The sequence below is a fragment of the Lampris incognitus genome, chromosome 2 (genome assembly GCF_029633865.1).
Source record: "Lampris incognitus isolate fLamInc1 chromosome 2, fLamInc1.hap2, whole genome shotgun sequence".
Taxonomy (NCBI): domain Eukaryota; kingdom Metazoa; phylum Chordata; class Actinopteri; order Lampriformes; family Lampridae; genus Lampris; species Lampris incognitus.
The window spans coordinates 116,219,751-116,239,214 of NC_079212.1; the positions used below are offsets into that span (position 1 = coordinate 116,219,751).

The following is a 19,464-nucleotide window of genomic DNA, read 5'->3' on the forward strand; positions in this document are numbered from 1 at the left end:
TTGTTGTTTAGAGTCATGGGTATGAGTTCATTTTGTCTCAGAGGTGTTTTTGGAGACAGTCCCGTTTTCAGTCCAAGACTTTCATGAGTCTCACACCATATTTTAAAATAGAATTGTCTGTCCTGTTGGATATAATTCTGGAGTTCCACTTATAAATAAAATCACTGGATACCTTTTGTTTCAGGTAGTGCAATCCCATTTGTGTCCAGGAGGGGATGCTGTCACCCTCAAAAAAATGACGAAATAATCGCATTCGAGCTGCCAAATTAAAACTGGGCAATCGAAGGCTCCTAATCTATAATACCATGTTAATTTTTCTATAGATACTCTGGACTCTTTACAATTCCATATAAATTGTTTAACGTGTTTTTTGAGGGTTTTAAATAAAATTTTGGGTAGTGGAATGGGCAAGGACTGGAAAAGATGCCGTAACCTCGGTAATAATATTCATTTTCACAAAGTTAACTCTGCCAATTAGAGTAATGGGCAAACTCATCCACCTATGTATAGCTCATCTTCAATTCTACTGAGCAATGGGAGGTAATTAAGTTTAGGTACTATTTAATGAAGATGCCAGTTGGGGACCTGTGAGGCGTCTGTTTCTCAAACTAGAGACTCTAATGTACTTATCTTCTTGCTCAGTTGTGCAACGCGGCCTCCCACTTCTTTTTCTACTCTGGTTAGAGCCTGTTTGTGCTGTCCTCTGAAGGGAGTAGTACACACCGGTGTAGGAAATCTTCAATTTCTTAGCAATTTCTCGCATGGAAAAGCCTTCATTTCTAAGAACAAGAATAGACTGTCGAGTTTCAGATGAAAGTTCTCTTTTTCTGGCCATTTTGAGCGTTTAATTGACCCCACAAATGTGATGCTCCAGAAACTCAATCTGCTCAAAGAAGTGCCCATCCAACCAATCCAACTTGTGGGAGCTGCTTCTGGAAGCGTGGGGTGCAATTTCTCCAGATTACCTCAACAAATTAACAGCTAGAATGCCAAAGGTCTGCAATGCTGTAATTGCTGCAAATGGAGGATTCTTTGACGAAAGCAAAGTTTGATGTAAAAAAAATCTTATTTCAAATACAAATCATTATTTCTAACCTTGTCAATGTCTTGACTCTATTTTCTATTCATTTCACAACATATGGTGGTGAATAAGTGTGACTTTTCATGGAAAACACAAAATTGTTTGGGTGATCCCAAACTTTTGAACGGTAGTGTATCTATATGAATTAATTGGTTTTTCAGGCATCAAGGTAGACAGGGTCAAAGGTGAGTGATCTGACAGGGTTCTAGATAAGCATTCAGATTCTAATGTTATATAAATTAGCTGGGCTGATAACAGAAAAAATTCAAACCTTGTATGAGAGCTATGGGGGCAGGAATAGGAGGAGTAGTCCCTGGTTTGAGGGTGGATTTGTCTCCACACATCCATCAAATTAAGATCTTTCATAAAAGCCAAGGTAGTTTTGGCCGCTTTTGTTTTGGATATTGTCGAGGTTGACTTGTCCAGAATAGGATCTAAGCAAAAATTAAAGTCGCCCTCTACGAGTATATTTTGTCGTCCCCCGATACCTTGAGAAAGATATCCTGAATAAAGGATTCATTATCATAGTTGGGTGCATATAAATTTAAAAGTGTCCAGGGTTCTGAGTAAATCTGACAATTAATTAATACATATCAGCCTGATGGATCAATAATAGTTTCTCTAATCATCACTGGACTGTTTTTATTTATCAAAATAGCTACTCCCCTGGCTTTGGAATTAAAGGATGATGATAATACGTGGGCTACCCCTTGTCTCCTCAGTTTCTTATGCTCCTGTGTGGTAAAATGGATTTACTGTATAAAAGCAATATCAATTGGAAGTTTTTTTCAGTTGTGTCGAGACTCTTTTCCTTTCAACCGGTCCGTTTAGCCCATTCATGTTAAAGCTAACAAATTTCACTACCCTATTCATCAACAATAATATATAGTGTCTTGGTAGTGGGTGTTGTTTGGAGTATGGTTTGTGTGAATGTGTGTATGTTCTAAGCTAATGTGATTGGGATTAAAATTTCAGGACATTGTCAAGGTGCAAGCAAGGGTAGGAGAATCGTGTGCAAGCTCTCAACCACCCACCTCACCTCCACTCAATGGCTCCCACCTCACCCGTCCCAAATAAACCCTAGGCCTATCATTTGGGGTGTGTGTGCTGCATATGCATTCCAGAACTGGGAGAGAAGGGTGAGGCACAGCGAGACCAATGCAGGTGTGCAGCCAGACAGAGATCGGCCAAGTACACCCCTCGAGACCAGCCCATGGCTTATCCCCGGTACCGGAAGGCAACACACCTGCAGCGACCAGCTGAGGGCATTCAACATCTCACCAAGCACCTCCATTATGGTGGGCTGTCCTGTGCCTCCAACAGGCCTCTGACCAGGACCCTGCCACCGCACACACACGCCACGGACATGGATATGCCCAGCATCCCCCTACCTGCCACCCGGCTTCCCAGCGAGAAGTACCCCATGTGTCAAGATCAGCAAAGAGGCCACAGCCAGGCAGCCCAGGATGACCACGGCCCCCCCCCCCGAGCGCCCACGAACAGACGGCATATCCCAACCCCCTCTCCCCCCACAGCACACAGGCATGCACGAGAACCCTGATAGGGGTGCCCCTGTGGCGCACCCGCCCGCTGACCAAGTGGCCCAACCCGACCGAGCAACCCGATCTCACTTTTTGTCGATAGTGAAATTATCTTTGTGATGATGACTTTCGTTTGGAGATGAGAGGAAATGTAGGGGAAAACACCTAATGCAATTGTCAAAAACAATTGGATTATGGGGAGATGGGGCGATGATGGGGAGTAACTAACTTCACAAATGGTAATAATTACATTTTATTTGATCTTTACCTCTGTGTTGACTTGGAAATGCCATTGCAGTCTTGCATTAGTCTCCTTACAGTCCACAGATAACTCCTCATCACAAGTGACACTGACATCATCAACTTCCTCTGAGATCTGTTTAACAATTCAAATAATAGATTGCAGTATAATAAATCAGATTGAGTGATATATGATATGATTAAATAATAAACTCAGTGAAAAAAAATCCACTTTTTTCATTTCCAATTACACTGCTCAAAAAAATAAAGGGAACACATAAGCAATGCAATGTAGCTCCAAGTCAATCACACTTTTGAGATATCAACCTGTCCAGTTAGGAAGCAACACTGATTTGTGAATCAATTTCACCTGTTGGTAAATTGTCTAATTTCCACCAGGTGGAAATTAGACAATTTGCAAGACAACCCCTATAAAAGGAATGGATTTGCAGGTGGTGGCCACAGACCATTTGCCTGTCCTCATCTTTTCTGGCCGATCTTTGGTTAGTTTTTCATTTTGCTAGTGCCCTCACCACTAGAGGTGGCATGAGGCGGTATCTGCAACCTACAGAAGTTGCTCAGGTAGTGCAGCTCATCCAGGATGGCACATCAATGCGTGCTGTGGCAAGAAGATTTGATGTGTCTCCCAGCACAGTGTCCAGAGCATGGAGGAGGTACCAGGAGACAGGCCAGTACACCAGGAGACGTGGAGGGGGCCGCAGGAGGACAACAACCCCGCAGCAGGACTGCTATCTGGTCCTTTGTGCAAGGAGGAACAGGAGGAGCACTGCCGGAGCCCTACAAAACGACCTTCAACAAGCCACTAATGTGCAGGTTTCTGCTCAAACAGTGAGAAACAGAATGCATGAGGATGGTATGAGGGCCTGACGTCCACAATTGGGGCCTGTGCTCACAGCCCAACACCGTGCAGCCCGATTGACCTTTGCCAGAGAACATCTTGGTTGGCAGATTCGCCATTGGCGCCCTGTGCTCTTCACAGATGAGAGCAGGTTCACACTGAAACACATGTGACAGACGTGAGAGAGTCTGGAGACGCTGTGGAGAACGTTCTGCTGCCTGCAACATCCTCCAGCATGACCGGTTTGGCGGTGGGTCAGTGATGGTCTGGGGAGGCATATCCTTGGAGGGCCGCACAGACCTCTACGTGCTAGGCAGAGGTACCATGACTGCCATTAGGTACCGGGATGAGATCCTCAGACCCATTGTCAGACCATATGCTGGTGCAGTGGGCCCTGGGTTCCTGCTCATGCATGACAATGCTCGTCCTCATGTGGCCAGAGTGTGTCAGCAGTTCCTGTATGTCGAGGGCATTGATGCTATGGACTGGCCTGCACGTTCCCCAGACCTGAATCCAATCGAGCACCTCTGGGACATCATGTCTCGTACCATCCGCCAACGCGATGTCGCACCACAGACTGTCCAGGAGTTGACCGATGCCCTGATCCAGGTCTGGGAGGAGATCCCTCAGGAGACCATCCGTCGTCTCATCAGGAGCATGCCCAGACGTTGTAGGGAGTGCATACAGGCACGTGGAGGCCACACACACTACTGAGCCTCATTTTGAATCGTCTTGAAGAATTTCCACAGAAGTTGGATCAGCCTATGTTCTCATTTTCCACTTTGATTTTGAGTATGATTCTGAATCCAGACCTTAATGGGCTAATGATTTTGATTTCCATTGATCATTCTTAGGTTATTTTGCTCTAAACACATTCCTCTGTCTAATAAATAAAGATTTTCAGCTGAAATATTTCATTCATCAAGGTCTATATTGTGTTTTTAGGTGTTCCCTTTATTTTTTTGAGCAGTGTATATACTTTTTTTTTACTTAGCCACCAATATCTGAAATTATATATATATCTATATCTATTTCAGAAGTTATTCTTCATGTATAATGTTCCTTTACACTTACAATGTATTCTTTATTGCTGTGGTTTTGGTATTCCACCAAGAACTTGTCACAGTAGGGCATGAGTCCTTGGGCATCAATGTTTTTTCTGATCTCCTTTTCTTCTTTGGCACGCATCAGCCACTCCTTCAGTTCCTCCACAGAATGAGCTTTTAGACAGAATTCGCCATACTCACAGGTATCTGGCCTAGAAGGAGAAATCAGGGTAAGTTGCATTGTGCAATGTTCAGAAAAGTTTTTACTTTACAAAAATGTAAAAAAAATGTATGTAGATCTGATTACCTCTCACACAGCCAAAATTCTGCTCTGCGATTGTGAGGAGGGGGACGAGTTTTCCACTTGGTAGTAGTGTCCTCAGCGATAATTCGGGCATGCTCCAAGGAGGCACAGTGTGTGAAGAAGCTCTCCTTGGTGTATAGGACAAGGAGGCAGGCTCTGCAGTAGAAGGTTACTGTTCTGGGTTTTCTCTCACCCTCCTGGCTCAGTTGAATGAGTTCTGGGCGAATTGAAGTCCCGCTGCTGTCCTCTGCCTTCCACACTGCCATTTCAACCTCACTTTGAGCAGAGTGGCACTTGGTGGGTTCATGCCAGCAGGGCTTACCCTGCATGACATGGCTGCAGTATTCCAATTTACAGTCTTGTGTAAAAGGGCGCACCTGGTTGTAGATGTGCTTTCCTTGATTCTCCGCTAAGTGATGGACTAAAATTGGTTCCCAGGTATGTGCTGCATCTGCTGAGCAAGTGTTGTTCCACTTTTTAATGGTTACTTTTTGAGGAATGCTAAAAAAACAAACTTTACAGAGCTCAAGGAATTCACCTGAAAACTCTTCAATGATCTTTTCTGGCATTAGGGAATTAAACTGAGATTCGGTTACAAGTCTAATTAACTTGGCATTATCCAGTTTCTTGTCCCTTACAAAGTTCCATATAGTAGCTTCTTCAAAGCTTCTTGCAAATGTGCATTCCTGCCCATGTTTTGTACACCCAGAACCCTCTTTATAGAAACTGCATACTTCAAAATGGACATTGGAACCAAATTTTCCAGTTTTGGTGGGGTGCTCAGAAATGGGTCTCCAAAGTTCACAGCCTTTCTTTTTGGCTAAAAGCAGATCTCTGTGGCATTGGTGACAGACTGACAGAATTTTGTATTCTATTTCTGTATCTTTGTTGCAACACAAGGAACACACAACTTTCAAGTCTACAATTGGTAAGAGGTCATCCAGTGATTCAAATTTGTCATGTTGAGCAGCATTCCGTTGAGCAGGATCGCTTTCAAAATGAAGAACGAGGTTGCATAAAGATAAGCGGTCTAATTGACTAACCTTTTCATAGTTCCACACTGTGGCTTCCTCATTACTTCTGGCAAAAGTACACCTGTTCTTGTGTTTTGTGCAACCAGAGCCTTCAACAAAGAACCAGCATACTTCATACTGACTTGGGTTTGACAATGTGGGCCTTCGTGAAATAGGCCTCCATTTGCTCTTGCCTTTGGCTCTGCAGATTAGAATGTTGTGTGCACACTGATGGTGGACTGAGTTTAGCGTATATGTGATTTCATTTTCTTTGACAGAGCATTCAGAACAAACAAGTTTTAGATCATGCATCAATAAAAGTTCAGTCTGTTTGGACCCATGTGTTGCTTTCGCTGACATGACGGGTGTATAGTCCTTTCCAAAGTCACAAAATTAACATGATGAATGTCTTGTAGCTCTGCAGGAAGTGAATGTAAGCTGAATGTTGCTGTCCAGCTCCAAGAGAAACAAAAATCCTTTGATTTATGGCACCTAAAGGAAATAAAGAAAATAGCACTGTGAGACTCAAGCAACTTCCATCACCACTATGCTGCTGATTTAAACTTTACTACTTAAATCCTAGAACAATTTTAAGATCAAAATAGGGAGATATTTTATTAATTTGTTTACTCCAACAACACTCCAACACAGAGTTGGAGTATGTCCTTCCATATTCTATCTATGGTTAAGTGGCTAGACAGCCTTTTGTAATGCTCTAACCCACTGGCGTAACATATTTATTATGGGCCCTGGTGCAAGCAACCCTCGTAGATCCCCCCCCCCCGTCTCTCTCTCACTCGCTCACACACAAACACCACCACCACCATAGGTGGGTTTAGTAAGTAATTTTAGTAATTTATTTGTGTAACACCTTTCACAGATATACAATCACAAAGTGCTTCACAGCATAACATATAACAAATAAAATAGAAATATCAAAGTAACATACAAAGTTTACACAGATTAGTTATTGTAAAGGTCAGTACGTCAAAGATTGGCTACACTTCAAAACCAAGGAGAGCGGACGCACCGCGGACAGAGTTCGGAAACCTAAACAGACGGTCTCTAAATCAAATCAGTCGACAAGGCAATGAAACAAGTCAACAAAGCAACTAGGCTGTAATATAGCTAATAGCCTTGTCATTTGACAGTAACAGGGGTGCACACATCAGACTCAAAACCTGGTAGATTGCATGGTTTGGCACGCACGCAGCACACATTGCAGCTTTCCTTTTTTTCCTTTCTCTCCTTCCTCTTTTTACATCCACTTTTATGTGTGTAACTCATGCTTGCTTGCTTGATTTTATTTTTCTAACGTTACTTAGGTAGGCTAGATAGGTAAATGATATTGCGCACGCTAAACAAGCTATCATCACATGCTCAAAACAGACACGTAACATTGGACTAGGACCACGCATGCAGAAATATTGACGGGCCCCCCCTAGCGACGGGCCCTGGCGCTACTGCACCGGCTGCACCACCTATATTTACGCCAGTGCTCTAACCAAAAATCACATAAAGTTGAATCAGTTTATCTGGATACAATGTTTATTGGGAGAAACGTCTCATCGCTCATCTAAGTGACCTCTTAAGTCTCAACTGACTGTAGGTATCCCCACCCTTATAAACAATACAGTGGCATAGCGACCGATAACAATGATCGGTTTCATATGGAAATTGTTGTGAGCATTAACTAGAATTACAATGGCAATGTGTACTATTCACAGAGGATTGGGGAATGGTTGACATCACAGCATTGTAAGATGGTGACAACCCCCCCACCACCACCACCAGTTAAGGGCAGGGGTGTTTTACAGGATTTGAGGACATTCGGGGCTTAGCCTGGACTTATGTAGGGGGGTCCGGAGGGAATCCTCCCCCCGGAATTTTTTTTTGATAAACAAGCTCTATTTTGATGCTTTTTATGCACTCTGGCACCTTATTTACATTCAAAGTACATGTCTTAATCACTGAAAATTTGAAATGTGTACTTCAAAAACTATTGTTTACTCTCCAGATTAACTTGTGATGTTAAAAATATTAGTAGTTGTTAGTAATTGGTATTGAGTAGAAGCAGAATACTTCACAACTGCTATCATTAAACATTTATTGACATACTACAGTACCAGACTAGAGAAAAAAAGCTAAATGTTAACATTAGTTTATTGGGATATAAAATTTTCTTTCACACACACACACACACACAAACAAACAGAGTTAGTTTAGACACCTGCATTTATTTTGACAGGATGTTATGTTACGAAGACTATCGGACATTCACATGTTACTTTTTTTTTGTCGGGCTTCACACGGGCTTAAATTTAAAATTTAATCCGGGGCTACATTCAAAACGTTCAGGGTTTAAGCCCCGGCAAAATGACCTGGTGACACCGATGCTTCAGGGAGGGCCTCTCTGACTCCCCGTTCAAACCAGCGTTCCTCTGATCAAGGATGCGAGAGGCCACTGGCCTGTAGACTGAGGGTCCTGGCCTGATGCGTTAGCTCGTCTGTGTTGTGCCATCCTCTTCGTCGGTGTCTGTTTAGTTTCCCCAGTGTCACAGCAATCCTCCTGGCACTTTTTTCATTTTTAATTATTCTCCATTTTCCTCCTCAGTTGTATCCCGGTCGCTGCTCCACCCCCTCTGCTGATTTGTGGAGGGCTGCAGACTACCACATGCCTCCTCCGATACATGTGGAGTCGCCAGCCGCTTCTTTTCACCTGACAGTGAGGAGTTTCGCCAGGGAAACGTGGCGAGTGGGAGGGTCACGTTATTCCCTTCAGTTCCCCTTCCCCCCCAAACAGGCGCCCCGACCGACCAGCGGAGGCGCTAGTGCAGCGACCAGGACGCAGACCCACATCCGGTTTTCCACCTGCAGACACAGCAAATTGTCTGTAGGGACGCCAGACCAAGCCAGAGGTAACGTGGGAATTTGATCCGACGATCCCCGTGTTGGTAGCCAATGGAATAGACCACTATGCCACCCAGACGCCCCCTCCTGGCGCTTAACTGCATATCCTCTATTGCTCTGTTTATGCCGAGGGAGCCAGTCCTTGGGGTGCACCAACTTCTGGCGCAGCGTGTTTTGAGGTTTGAAAGCAAAAGAGATGCGGTGTTTGGAAAATATAGTCCATGGGCCAGAGCCCAAAATTTCCCATTTCGGTACACTCAAGGTGGCAAAACTTACTTATAATTTTTGAAAGGATCCATGTCTGTAGATGATATTTTGGTATGATAACCATTCCTGAGTGGCAGCTGTATCACAGTTATCAGCTCATGAAGTTAACCACCCCCTAAAGTAAATTGCATTTTAGACGCTGGTGCATATCCTGGTTTAGCCTCATGGTCAGGACATTTTTCAATGTTCTATAATATTGTCTTTGGTATCATTTTAAAGGGGACCTTCTTAGCTTTCATTCAAGCCCTGTTGTGGATATTTCTCACAAATATAGAGGTCACTTGAGCTCTTCAACCCGTCAATAACACACATCTTTCTGCAATGTTCGCCTAAACTATATACTTTCTTTTAGCCCTGTGGCATCTAGGAATATCAGGGACACAAAACACAAAAACTGGAATACTCATAGGACTGTAAAGATTCAGGAAATGTATAATATACCCATACTATTTCATTGTGTGAGGTGATTGTGAACCTTAAATTAGAAGGGCATTATTACTAAGAAACTAACTAGACCAAAGCCAGTTAGTCCATGGGTCAGACCAGATATCGATATCACCCAAGGTGACACAACTTCACTGGTGCCATTTTATTTGGTACACTAACAGAAGTAAAATAATACATGATAACCTTTCCAAATGAGCAGCTATTTCATTTTTCTTTCAGGAAACCTGTTTCTGTGCCTCTCACGATTGTGTATTTGCCCAGATTTTTACAAATATAGCATTTCAACACCCCTGGTACTGATTAGCCTAGCTTAAACTCTGGGACAGTTCTTAGTTGGCCAACAACCAAGGATAACCAGTACTGTGTACTTCCATTCATTGTGCTAAGCTAGGCTAACGTGCAGCCAGATAGCTTTCTACTAAACACATATAGAGGAAACTGGTATCTATCTTCTTGTCTCACTCTGGAGAAGATTGTAAGCTAATTTCCCATAATGTTAGCATGTTCTTTTAATGTATATGTTAATATGATTAGTTAAAGTGGCTACGAGGAACTTTCATCTTGTGTTGATTTTAGCGGCCTCATGTGGACAAAATACAGCTGTTGCATAGCAACTAGGTAATGTATCTATTTGTGGCTATGTAAGATAAATAATGGTAATATGACGCTGGTGAAGCAAAGTAAACTTTGTTTTAGTAGTGTTCATACACCTAAGTTACATGTATTTGTTTGTATGTGGCAGGTGAAAACTGACTGAATATGGCCACTGGTGAACAAGCAAGTTTTTACCCAATACCAAAGCGCCCACGGGTGGAGTGCATTATCCACTGTTCTGATGATACAGATAAGCTGGTTTCACTACAAAGTGTCGACTCATGGAGAACTCTGCTCAGGGCAGCTCAGATACGAAATCATGCACCAGTTTTGAAACTGGCAAAAGACATTCCTGAGGGACAGATTCCAGCAATCTACTACCACAGAAAGTGTCGCAGTATCTTCACTATGAAGCAAATTCTTGATGGCCTCCTTGCAAAAGAAAAGAAAAGTTGTGTCTCTGCTGAAGAGAAACAATCTAAGAGAGTAGCTCGACATGCTCCAAGTACATCTAGGACTTATGATGCAGAGTGCATATTTTGTCAGAAAAACAGCAAATATTCCAAGAGACAGAATACGAGAGAAGTACTGGTGCAGTGTCGAGAACTGCGAGCTGATGCAAAGATCAGGAGTGCAGCCACAAAGAAAAGGGACAGCAGAATCCTTGCCATTGTGAGTAGAGACCTTGTAGCAGCTGAAGGGCACTACCACAGGTCATGCTATAGACTTTACACCAAAGAAGAGGTTTCCAAAGGAGAGGTTGCCAGCAATGAAGATGATGATGCTGCAGCCCAGTATGAAGCTGCTGTGAATAAGGCATACAATGAGCTGTTCCTCTTCATCAGGATGGAGCTTTTTGGCAATCCTCAAGTGATGACAATGACCGATCTCTCTTCTAGACTGGTAGCTTCAATGAACTCCCAAGGCATTGCCCAAGTCAAGGAATCAACCAAGAAGCACATAAGGCGAAACCTGGAGAGTGAGTTTGCTGGAGCCTTGCAGATATTCCCTGATGAGAAAGGAAAATTCCTCCTCTATCCCGATAACTTGTCCATGAGGGAACTTGCCAAAGAAAATCAGTCTCTCAAAAGGGAGCTGCAGACCCTGAAAAGTGTCAGTGCACAAGATGTTATAGCCAAAGCAGCCATCAAATTGAGAGCAGACATTAAAAGTCAAGATGTTCCTCAAACCTGGCCGCCTGAAGTCAAACCAGAAGCAGAATGTCCTACCATTCCAGAGTCGCTCATTATCTTCCTGTACTCTCTACTCACAGGCTCAAATGATCCTGATCATGCATCCCAGAGAGTGCAGTGCCTTCTGCAGTCATTTGGCCATGACATAGTATATGCAGTGACATGTGGAAATACCAAGCCTTCCAAGCACATTGTTCTGCCATTCAGTGTCAAATCGTTGACAGGAAATGTAGAGTTGATAAACATCCTCAACCGACTTGGTCACAGTGTGTCCTATTCACAGATGGAAGAGATCAAGACTGCCCTGTGTCTCCAGAAACTCTCATCATCAGGGAGTGGCATTGCCCTTCCAGCTAACATCCATCCTGGCATATTCACAACTTTAGCCTGGGACAATATCGACCGTCTTGAAGAAACTGTCAGTGGTGAGGGAACATCTCACAGAGTCAATGGGATTGCTGTGCAAGCAAAGCCAGTCAACCCACTTCCTGTCCAACCCATGCCCACTGTTCCCAAAACAAAGAAGAGAAGCATTGATGGACCCCCACCAATGTTACCAACTTACAATGCTGGACAACGGGTAGGGCCACCACAAAGCAAAAAGTCAGATGCCGATACTGCAGCCAATACTAAGCTTGCTAGAGAGAAAAACCTTCTTTGGGTCCTAGCACGCATGTCACAACAAGAAGAACAGTCAGTCAGCAGCTGGACAGGCTTCAACATCCTGACTCGAGGAGAGATGACGGTCATCCCCGACAATATAGGCTATCTGCCTACCATCAATGCTCCAGCGACACAAATGTCTACTGTCAACGAGGTGCTTAACCAGTCACTGAGCATCATGCAGTGCTTAGGCCTGAGGAAGATTGTCTGTGTCTTTGTCCAAGCCCTGTATGCGAAGGCTGTCGAGATCACATGGAAACACCATGACAAGTTCCATGATATCATCGTTAGGCTTGGGGTATTCCACACCATCTGCACACTGCTGGCAATAATAGGAAAGCGTTTCCAAGATGCTGGACTCAAAGACCTCTGCATTGAGTCTGGCATGATTGCAGAAGGCTCAATTGCTGGTGTTATGGATGGCCACAAGTACAACAGGGCAGTGCGACTACACAAGCTCCTGTATGAGGCTCTCATGCGACTGACCTTGAATGGTTTCCTGTCCTGGTTGGAAGAAACTCACAGGAATGACATGGTTCACCTGAATGAGACACTGAAGACCATTGACAGCCTTGGGAAAGAAGTCTCACAACATGCTTTGAAGGAGGTCCTCGAGAACAGCTCTTGTACACGCATCATGGATCTATTTGAAGTCTACCGTGAGTTCCTTAGAGGTGGAAACGGCAGCCCCTCGAACTTCTGGATGTCCTATTTGGACATGGTTGAAATCTTGTTGGGGCTCATCCGAGCATCCAGAGAGGGAGACTGGATGCTACACTTGGCTAGCATTCGAGCAATGATCCCATGGTGCTTTGCTTATGACAGGATGAATTATGCACGCTACCTCCCCTACTACTACGCCCAGATGTCTGAGCTGCCCATCACACACCCAGATGTGTACACAGAATTCATGGAAGGAGGCTTCTCAGTCCAACTGGGCTCCACCAATCCCTTTGGCCGAATCCCCGTTGACCAAGCTATAGAAGAAACGGTGAACAAAGACACCCAAACAGCTGGAGGGACAAAGGGACTCAGCTTGAAGCCAGGAGCTGTGACCAAATATTATCTCACAGCTGAGTATAGAAGCATGTACCTCAGACAGCTGAGAGACCTGACAGGTCAAGGCAGGTGCAAATGGTCTCATCCAGATCTACAGAGTCCAAGGATCAAGAGAGATGAAGCAGATGTCCAGTCTCTCATGGACCTTATGGAGAATAACTGGCTCAATCCTATGTCCCCTGATGAGATTGATTTGGTTAGCCTCTCCACTGGCAACATGGCTCCACCTGATGTGACCATAGATCTCTTGAGAGCTCTTGAGAAAGGAGAAGAGGCCTACCAAGCATTCCAGCAAACAAGGTAAGATGCAGACCCACCACCTGTGAAATTCCACGACAAGATGACCAAGCAAAGTCTGAAAACATTCTCCAATGTCAGCACAAAACAAGCTCATGGAAAGAAAGCACAGGATGTGGTTCTGAAGGCAGATAGAAACCCTTTCAGTCACATGATCCTGGTGGCTGAAAGCAGGAAGGTGAATCTGAAGGATGTCCTTGCCTACCCATTGGGCCCACTACCATGGGCACTGGCAAATGCTGATGGGTCCTTACGAAAAACAAACAAGGCTGCACTTGCCAGAGAGCTTGAAAAGAATGTATCTCCTGCAGAAGACATCCCAATCCCATCTACTTCCATCATTGATGGGATGAGCCTGGTCCAAAAAATGAATGGCAACAACAAAACCTTTGCACAGGTGGCAGAGTCAGCCTTGACCCAGGTCCTCCATGAGGGAGCACAGAGTGGGAGGATTGATGTTGTTTTTGATGTCTATCACCAGACTTCGATCAAAGATGCTGAACGACTGAACCGGGGTGGAGACATCACTCTCCAGTACAAGAATCTTGCAGGGGGACACCACGTCCAGCAGTGGAGAAAATTTCTGTGCAGTTCCTCCAACAAGACCAGTCTCATCAAGTTTCTGGTGGAAGAGTGGAAACTCCCACGATACAGAGCTATGCTGCATGGCAAGGTGTTGTACATGACCTGTGAGGAAACCTGCTACAAGTTGACAGAAGATGGGTGTGAGGAAGCAGCAGAACTGCACTCCACACATGAAGAAGCTGACACCCGTCTGCTCCTGCATGCATTGCATGCAGCAAATGCGGGCTCAAAGTCAGTTATCATCACAGCTGAGGACACTGATGTCATGGTGCTTTGTCTTGGCTTCCAGAAGGACATCACCTGTCCCATCTACCAGAAGTGTGGGACTCAGAACCGCACACGGTTTGTCGACATCACCAAACTGGCAAGTTCACTTGGAGACAGCATCTGTGACAGCCTAATTGGCTTACATGCCTTCACAGGCTGCGACACTGTCAGTGCATTCGCTGGTCGAGGGAAGCTGAATGCCCTGAAGATAGTGAGAAAGCACACTTCCTGCCAAGAGACTTTTAGTCAACTGGGACAGACATGGAATGTGAGTGATGAGCTGTTCCAGAAAATTGAGCAGTTCACCTGTCGGATGTATGTTGCTAATAGCAGCACTGCTGAGGTGAACAAACTGCGTTACCAGCTCTTCTGCACCAAAAGGGGAGAGGTTGATTCCAGCCAGCTGCCACCATGTAGAGACTGTCTCTTTATGCATGTTCAACGAGCCAACTATCAGGCAGCAATATGGAAGTGCTGTCTGCAGGCTAACCCTGTGGTGCCAAGCCCTATTGAGTATGGATGGACAGACGATGAAGGCAAGCTGGCCATTTACTGGATGCGCTCCCCACCTGCACCAGATGTGGTCTTGGAAATGCTAACATGCAAGTGTGTGCATTCATGCAAAATGCCAAGCTGCATGTGCCTGTCAAATGGACTTCCATGCACAGACATGTGCAGGTTACAGACCTGCAGTAACCAAAAACAGCAGGATGGTCCAGAACTGGACTTTGAACTTGGGGAGTCAGATGATGAGAGAAACGAGCAGTTTGATGAATGACAGTGTGATGATTCTGATGGTATTACTGTGGTAGTAGTCTATTGATGCACAGGATGTTGATTCTGGGCTTGGTTACCCAGAGCTTGATAACAATAATGTAACCATATTCATATATACCCATTACCCTACCCATTACCATTACATATACCCACTAATGATATGGGATTACATGTATCATTGACTAAGTATATATGTAAATGTCAATGTTGTTTAAAATATTAAAATAGTTCATTACCTCACTATGGTATTCCTTTTTATCATGTATTTTGATTGTGTATTTAAACAAATGTATAGAGACCAGTTTGTGACCTAACTGGCTTTGGTCTAGTTCTCATTTAAGGCTCACAATCACCTCACACAATGAAATAGTATGGGTATATTATACATTTTCTGAATCTTTACAGTCCTGTGAGTATTCCAGTTTTTGTGTTTTGTGTCCCTGATATTCCTAGATGCCACAGGGCTAAAAGAAAGTATATAGTTTAGGCGAAAATTGCAGAAAGATGTGTGTTATTGACGGGTTGAAGAGCTCAAGTGACCTCTATATTTGTGAGAAATATCCACAACAGGGCTTGAATGAAAGCTAAGAAGGTCCCCTTTAAAATGATACCAAAGACAATATTATAGAACATTGAAAAATGTCCTGACCATGAGGCTAAACCAGGATATGCACCAGCGTCTAAAATGCAATTTACTTTAGGGGGTGGTTAACTTCATGAGTTGATAACTGTGATACAGCTGCCACTCAGGAATGGTTATCATACCAAAATATCATCTACAGACATGGATCCTTTCAAAAATTATAAGTAAGTTTTGCCACCTTGAGTGTACCGAAATATCGTCTGGCCCATGGACTAATATGTGTATCAACTTTTCCGACACTCTCGCCACATACAGAACCACCACTGGTTTACACATAGACAGCTATTGCCCTCCTCTCTTCGATTGGCTGGTGCACTCTTTGGGCATCTTCCTGGATTTGACAAACGCCCAATTAGGATAACCATGCTTAACCAGGGCCTGTTTAATGTGGGATTTGTGCTCCAGTGGATGATGAAAGTCAAATCTTTGTTTTGTTTGTTGTAAAATGAATGGACCCCGTGGGCCCACCACACGTGGGGATGAGCATTGGGGTAGGGTGCAATGCAGGCTGGGCAGCAGGCAAAGGTGGGGACCGGGGCGTGCCGACTTCTGGAATCACAGATTGGTCCTCGGGACGTGGAATGTCACCTCTCTGGCAGGGAAGGAGCCTGAGCTGGTGCGGGAGGTGGAGCGGTACCAACTAGATATAGTTGGGCTCACCTCCACACATAGGATGGGCTCTGGTACCAAACACCCGGAGAGGGGCTGTACTCAGTACTTTTCCAGAGTTGGCCAAGGTGACAGGCGCCGGGCAGGTGTGGGGATACTCACAAGTCCCCGGTTGAGCACCACCGTGTTGGAGTTCTCCCCGGGCAATGAGAGGGTTGCCTCTATACGACTGCGAGTCGCTGGGGGAAAGGCTCTGACTGTTGTGTGTGCTTATGCACCGAATAGCAGTTCGGAGTATCCGGCCTTCTTGGAGTCTCTGGGTGGTGTCCTGGATAGGGCTAGTTCTGCTGGGGGACTTCAATGCTCACGTGGGCAATGACGGAGAAACCTGGAGGGGCGTGACTGGGAGGTACGGCCTCCCCGATCTGAACCCGAGTGGTGCCTTGTTATTGGACTTCTGTGCGAGTCATGGATTGGCAATAACAAACACCATGTTCGAACATAAGGTAGTTCATAAGTGAACTTGGTACCAGAACACCTTAGGCTGAAGATCGATGATAGACTTTGTGGTCGTATCATCAGATCTGTGGCCGTATGTTTTGGACACTCGGGTGAAGAGAGGAGCATAGCTGTCAGCTGATCACCACCTGGTGGTGAGTTGGATCAGATGGCGGGGAAGGCTGCCGGACAGATCTGGCAAACCCAAACGTGTAGTGAGGGTGAATTGGGAACGTCTTGCGGAGGCTCCTGTCTGTGAGGTCTTCAATTCCCACCTCCGGAAGAAGTTCTCGTGTATCCCGAGGGAGGCTGGGGACATGGAGTCTGAACGGGCCATGTTCAAAGCCTCTATTGTAGATGCAGTTGGCAGGAGCTGTGGTCAAAAGGTCCTCGGTGCCTTTCGAGGCGGCAACCCAAGAACCCAATGGTGGACACTGGTGGTGAGAGAAGCCATCAGGCTGAAGAAGGAGGCCTTTCGGACTTGGTTGGTCCAGGGGTCTCCTGAAGCAGTAGACAGGTACCGGGAGGCCAGAAGGGCTGCCGCTTCAGCGGTCGTGAAAGCAAAAACTCGGGTGTGGGAGGAGTTCGGCGAGGCTATGGAGGAGGACTTTCGGTTGGCCTCAAGGAAGTTCTGGCAAACCATCCGGCGACTCAGGAAGTGGAAGCAGGGCTTGATTCAGGCTGTGTTCAGCCGGGGAGGGGAACTGTTGTCGAGTGGTGGAAAAACACTGGTTCTCTACCAGAAACACTGGTTCTCTACCGGGAAATGGTGGATTGCTCTCTCCGGGTTGGGGATGAGTTGTTGTCTCAAGTAAAGGAGTTCAAGTATCTCGGGGTCTTGTTCACGAGTGAGGATAGGATGGAGTGGGAGATTGACAGACGAATTGGTGCAGCATCAGCAGTAATGCGGACGTTGTGCCGGACTGTTGTAGTGAAGGGGGAGCTGAGCCGGAAGGCAAAGCTCTAAATTTACCAGTCAATCTTCCTTCCAATCTTCACCCATGGTCATGAGCTTTGGGTAGTGACCGAAAGGGTGAGATCGCAGATACAAGCGGCTGAAATTAGTTTCCTCCGTAGGGTGTCTGAGCTCAGCCTTAGAGATACGGTGAGGAGCTCGGACATCTGGAGGGAGCTTGGAGTAGAGCCGCTGCTCGTTCGCGTTGAAAGGAGCCAGCTGAGGTGGTTCGGGCATTTGATTAGGATGCCTCTTGGACGCTTTCCTTTGGAGGTTTACCGGGCACAGCCAACTGGGAGGAGACCCCGGGGTAGACCCAGAACTCGCTGGAGGGACTACGTGTCCAATCTGGCCTGGGAACGCCTTGGGATCCACCAGGAGGAGCTGGAGGGCATTGCTGGGGAGAGGGATGCCTGGAGTGCCCTACTTAGCTTGCTGCCACCGCGACTCGACCCTGGAAAAGCAGCTGAAGATGAGATGAGATGAGATGTAAAATGAATGTACCAGGATCTTTTCCAAATTCACGTCGAAGCTTTTATTTATCCCACATACCACATTCCCATGTTCGTACCTCCCAATCTCTGACCTCAAAACATCACTAGCCTGCAACATAACATCTAGGATTCTCGGTAACGCAGTTCCTAACAAAGGCCTATAACAACACATCTTCCCTTCTTAAAAAAAGTCTTTCCTTAAGGATGAACAGCATGAAAGATCTTAAAATACAATAAACATAAATAACTTTTTTTTTTTTTTACATCTCAGACACTTTCAATTGAATCTGTCCAGTTTCTTCATAATCCTTCTTGGTCTGCTGCATGTTTCAGCAGATGTTTTGACCGCAGGACCTGCAGCATCTGTTTGCTTTGGTAAAACAGAACAAAACTGTTGATTGCTGGCATGTCCCACTGTGTCTTTAGAGGTGTTTTCAGAGGTGTCGCTGTTTTGATTTGGCTCTTGTGTTTTGAGCAGACTTCAATGGTTGCATCTAAAGATCTGCCCCTCCTCCGTTCTCACAGTGAATGACCGTGGAGCTACTTCTGGAAGAACAGTGGCTTTCATACTCCATCCATCAGGATCCTCAATCCTGACTGTATTCAATGCAGTTCAATTCAATTCAATTCAGTTCAATTCAATTCAATTCAATTTATTGTCATTAAAAACAATGTGCAGGCACATGTTAAAAATTAAATGAGGGCTGTGGCTTCACCAAACAAACAGTGCAAGACAGACACAGACAAACACAGCAAACACAGTATAAGATATACACACATGAAAACCAAAAGCTAAAATAAGTTAAAAAAGGCAAAAGTACAAAATATTTAAAAATATCTACAGATATTCAGTGGGTGGCCAGGTTCAGGTGGGCAACAGCTTGTGGAAAGAAGCTGTTTTTGAGCCTGGTAGTGCGGGCTCTGAGGCTCCTGTAATGCCTCCCAGAGCACAGGGGGGAGAACAGTCCATAGTTGGGGTGGATGGGATCTCTGCTGATGCTCAGACCCCTTCGAAGGCAGCGTTTGTGATAAATGTCTTTTATGGCTGGGAGCTGGGTACCGGTGATATGCTGGGCCACCTTGACGACCTGCCGCAGAGCTTTCTGGTCTACTGAGGTGCAG

At 45.2% G+C, this 19,464-nt stretch overlaps 1 protein-coding gene across 4 annotated transcripts in view; it reads right to left on the reverse strand.

Annotated features, from left to right (window-relative positions):
- The window catches only part of helz2b (helicase with zinc finger 2b), a 47,110-nt gene that overhangs the window by 19,300 nt on the left and 8,346 nt on the right, over positions 1-19,464 (reverse strand). For 3 of the 4 annotated variants that reach the window (XM_056273616.1, XM_056273615.1, XM_056273617.1), the window contains exons 2-4: positions 5,075-6,576; positions 4,796-4,979; positions 2,891-2,998 (exon numbers count right to left, since the gene is read on the reverse strand). In XM_056273616.1, the coding sequence (XP_056129591.1) occupies positions 2,891-2,998; positions 4,796-4,979; positions 5,075-6,444 (1,662 nt within the window). In that variant the 5' untranslated portion in view covers positions 6,445-6,576. Of the gene's footprint in view, positions 1-2,890; positions 2,999-4,795; positions 5,030-5,074; positions 6,577-19,464 lie in introns of those variants that run through there. The other variant, XM_056273618.1, reaches the window with a different exon arrangement.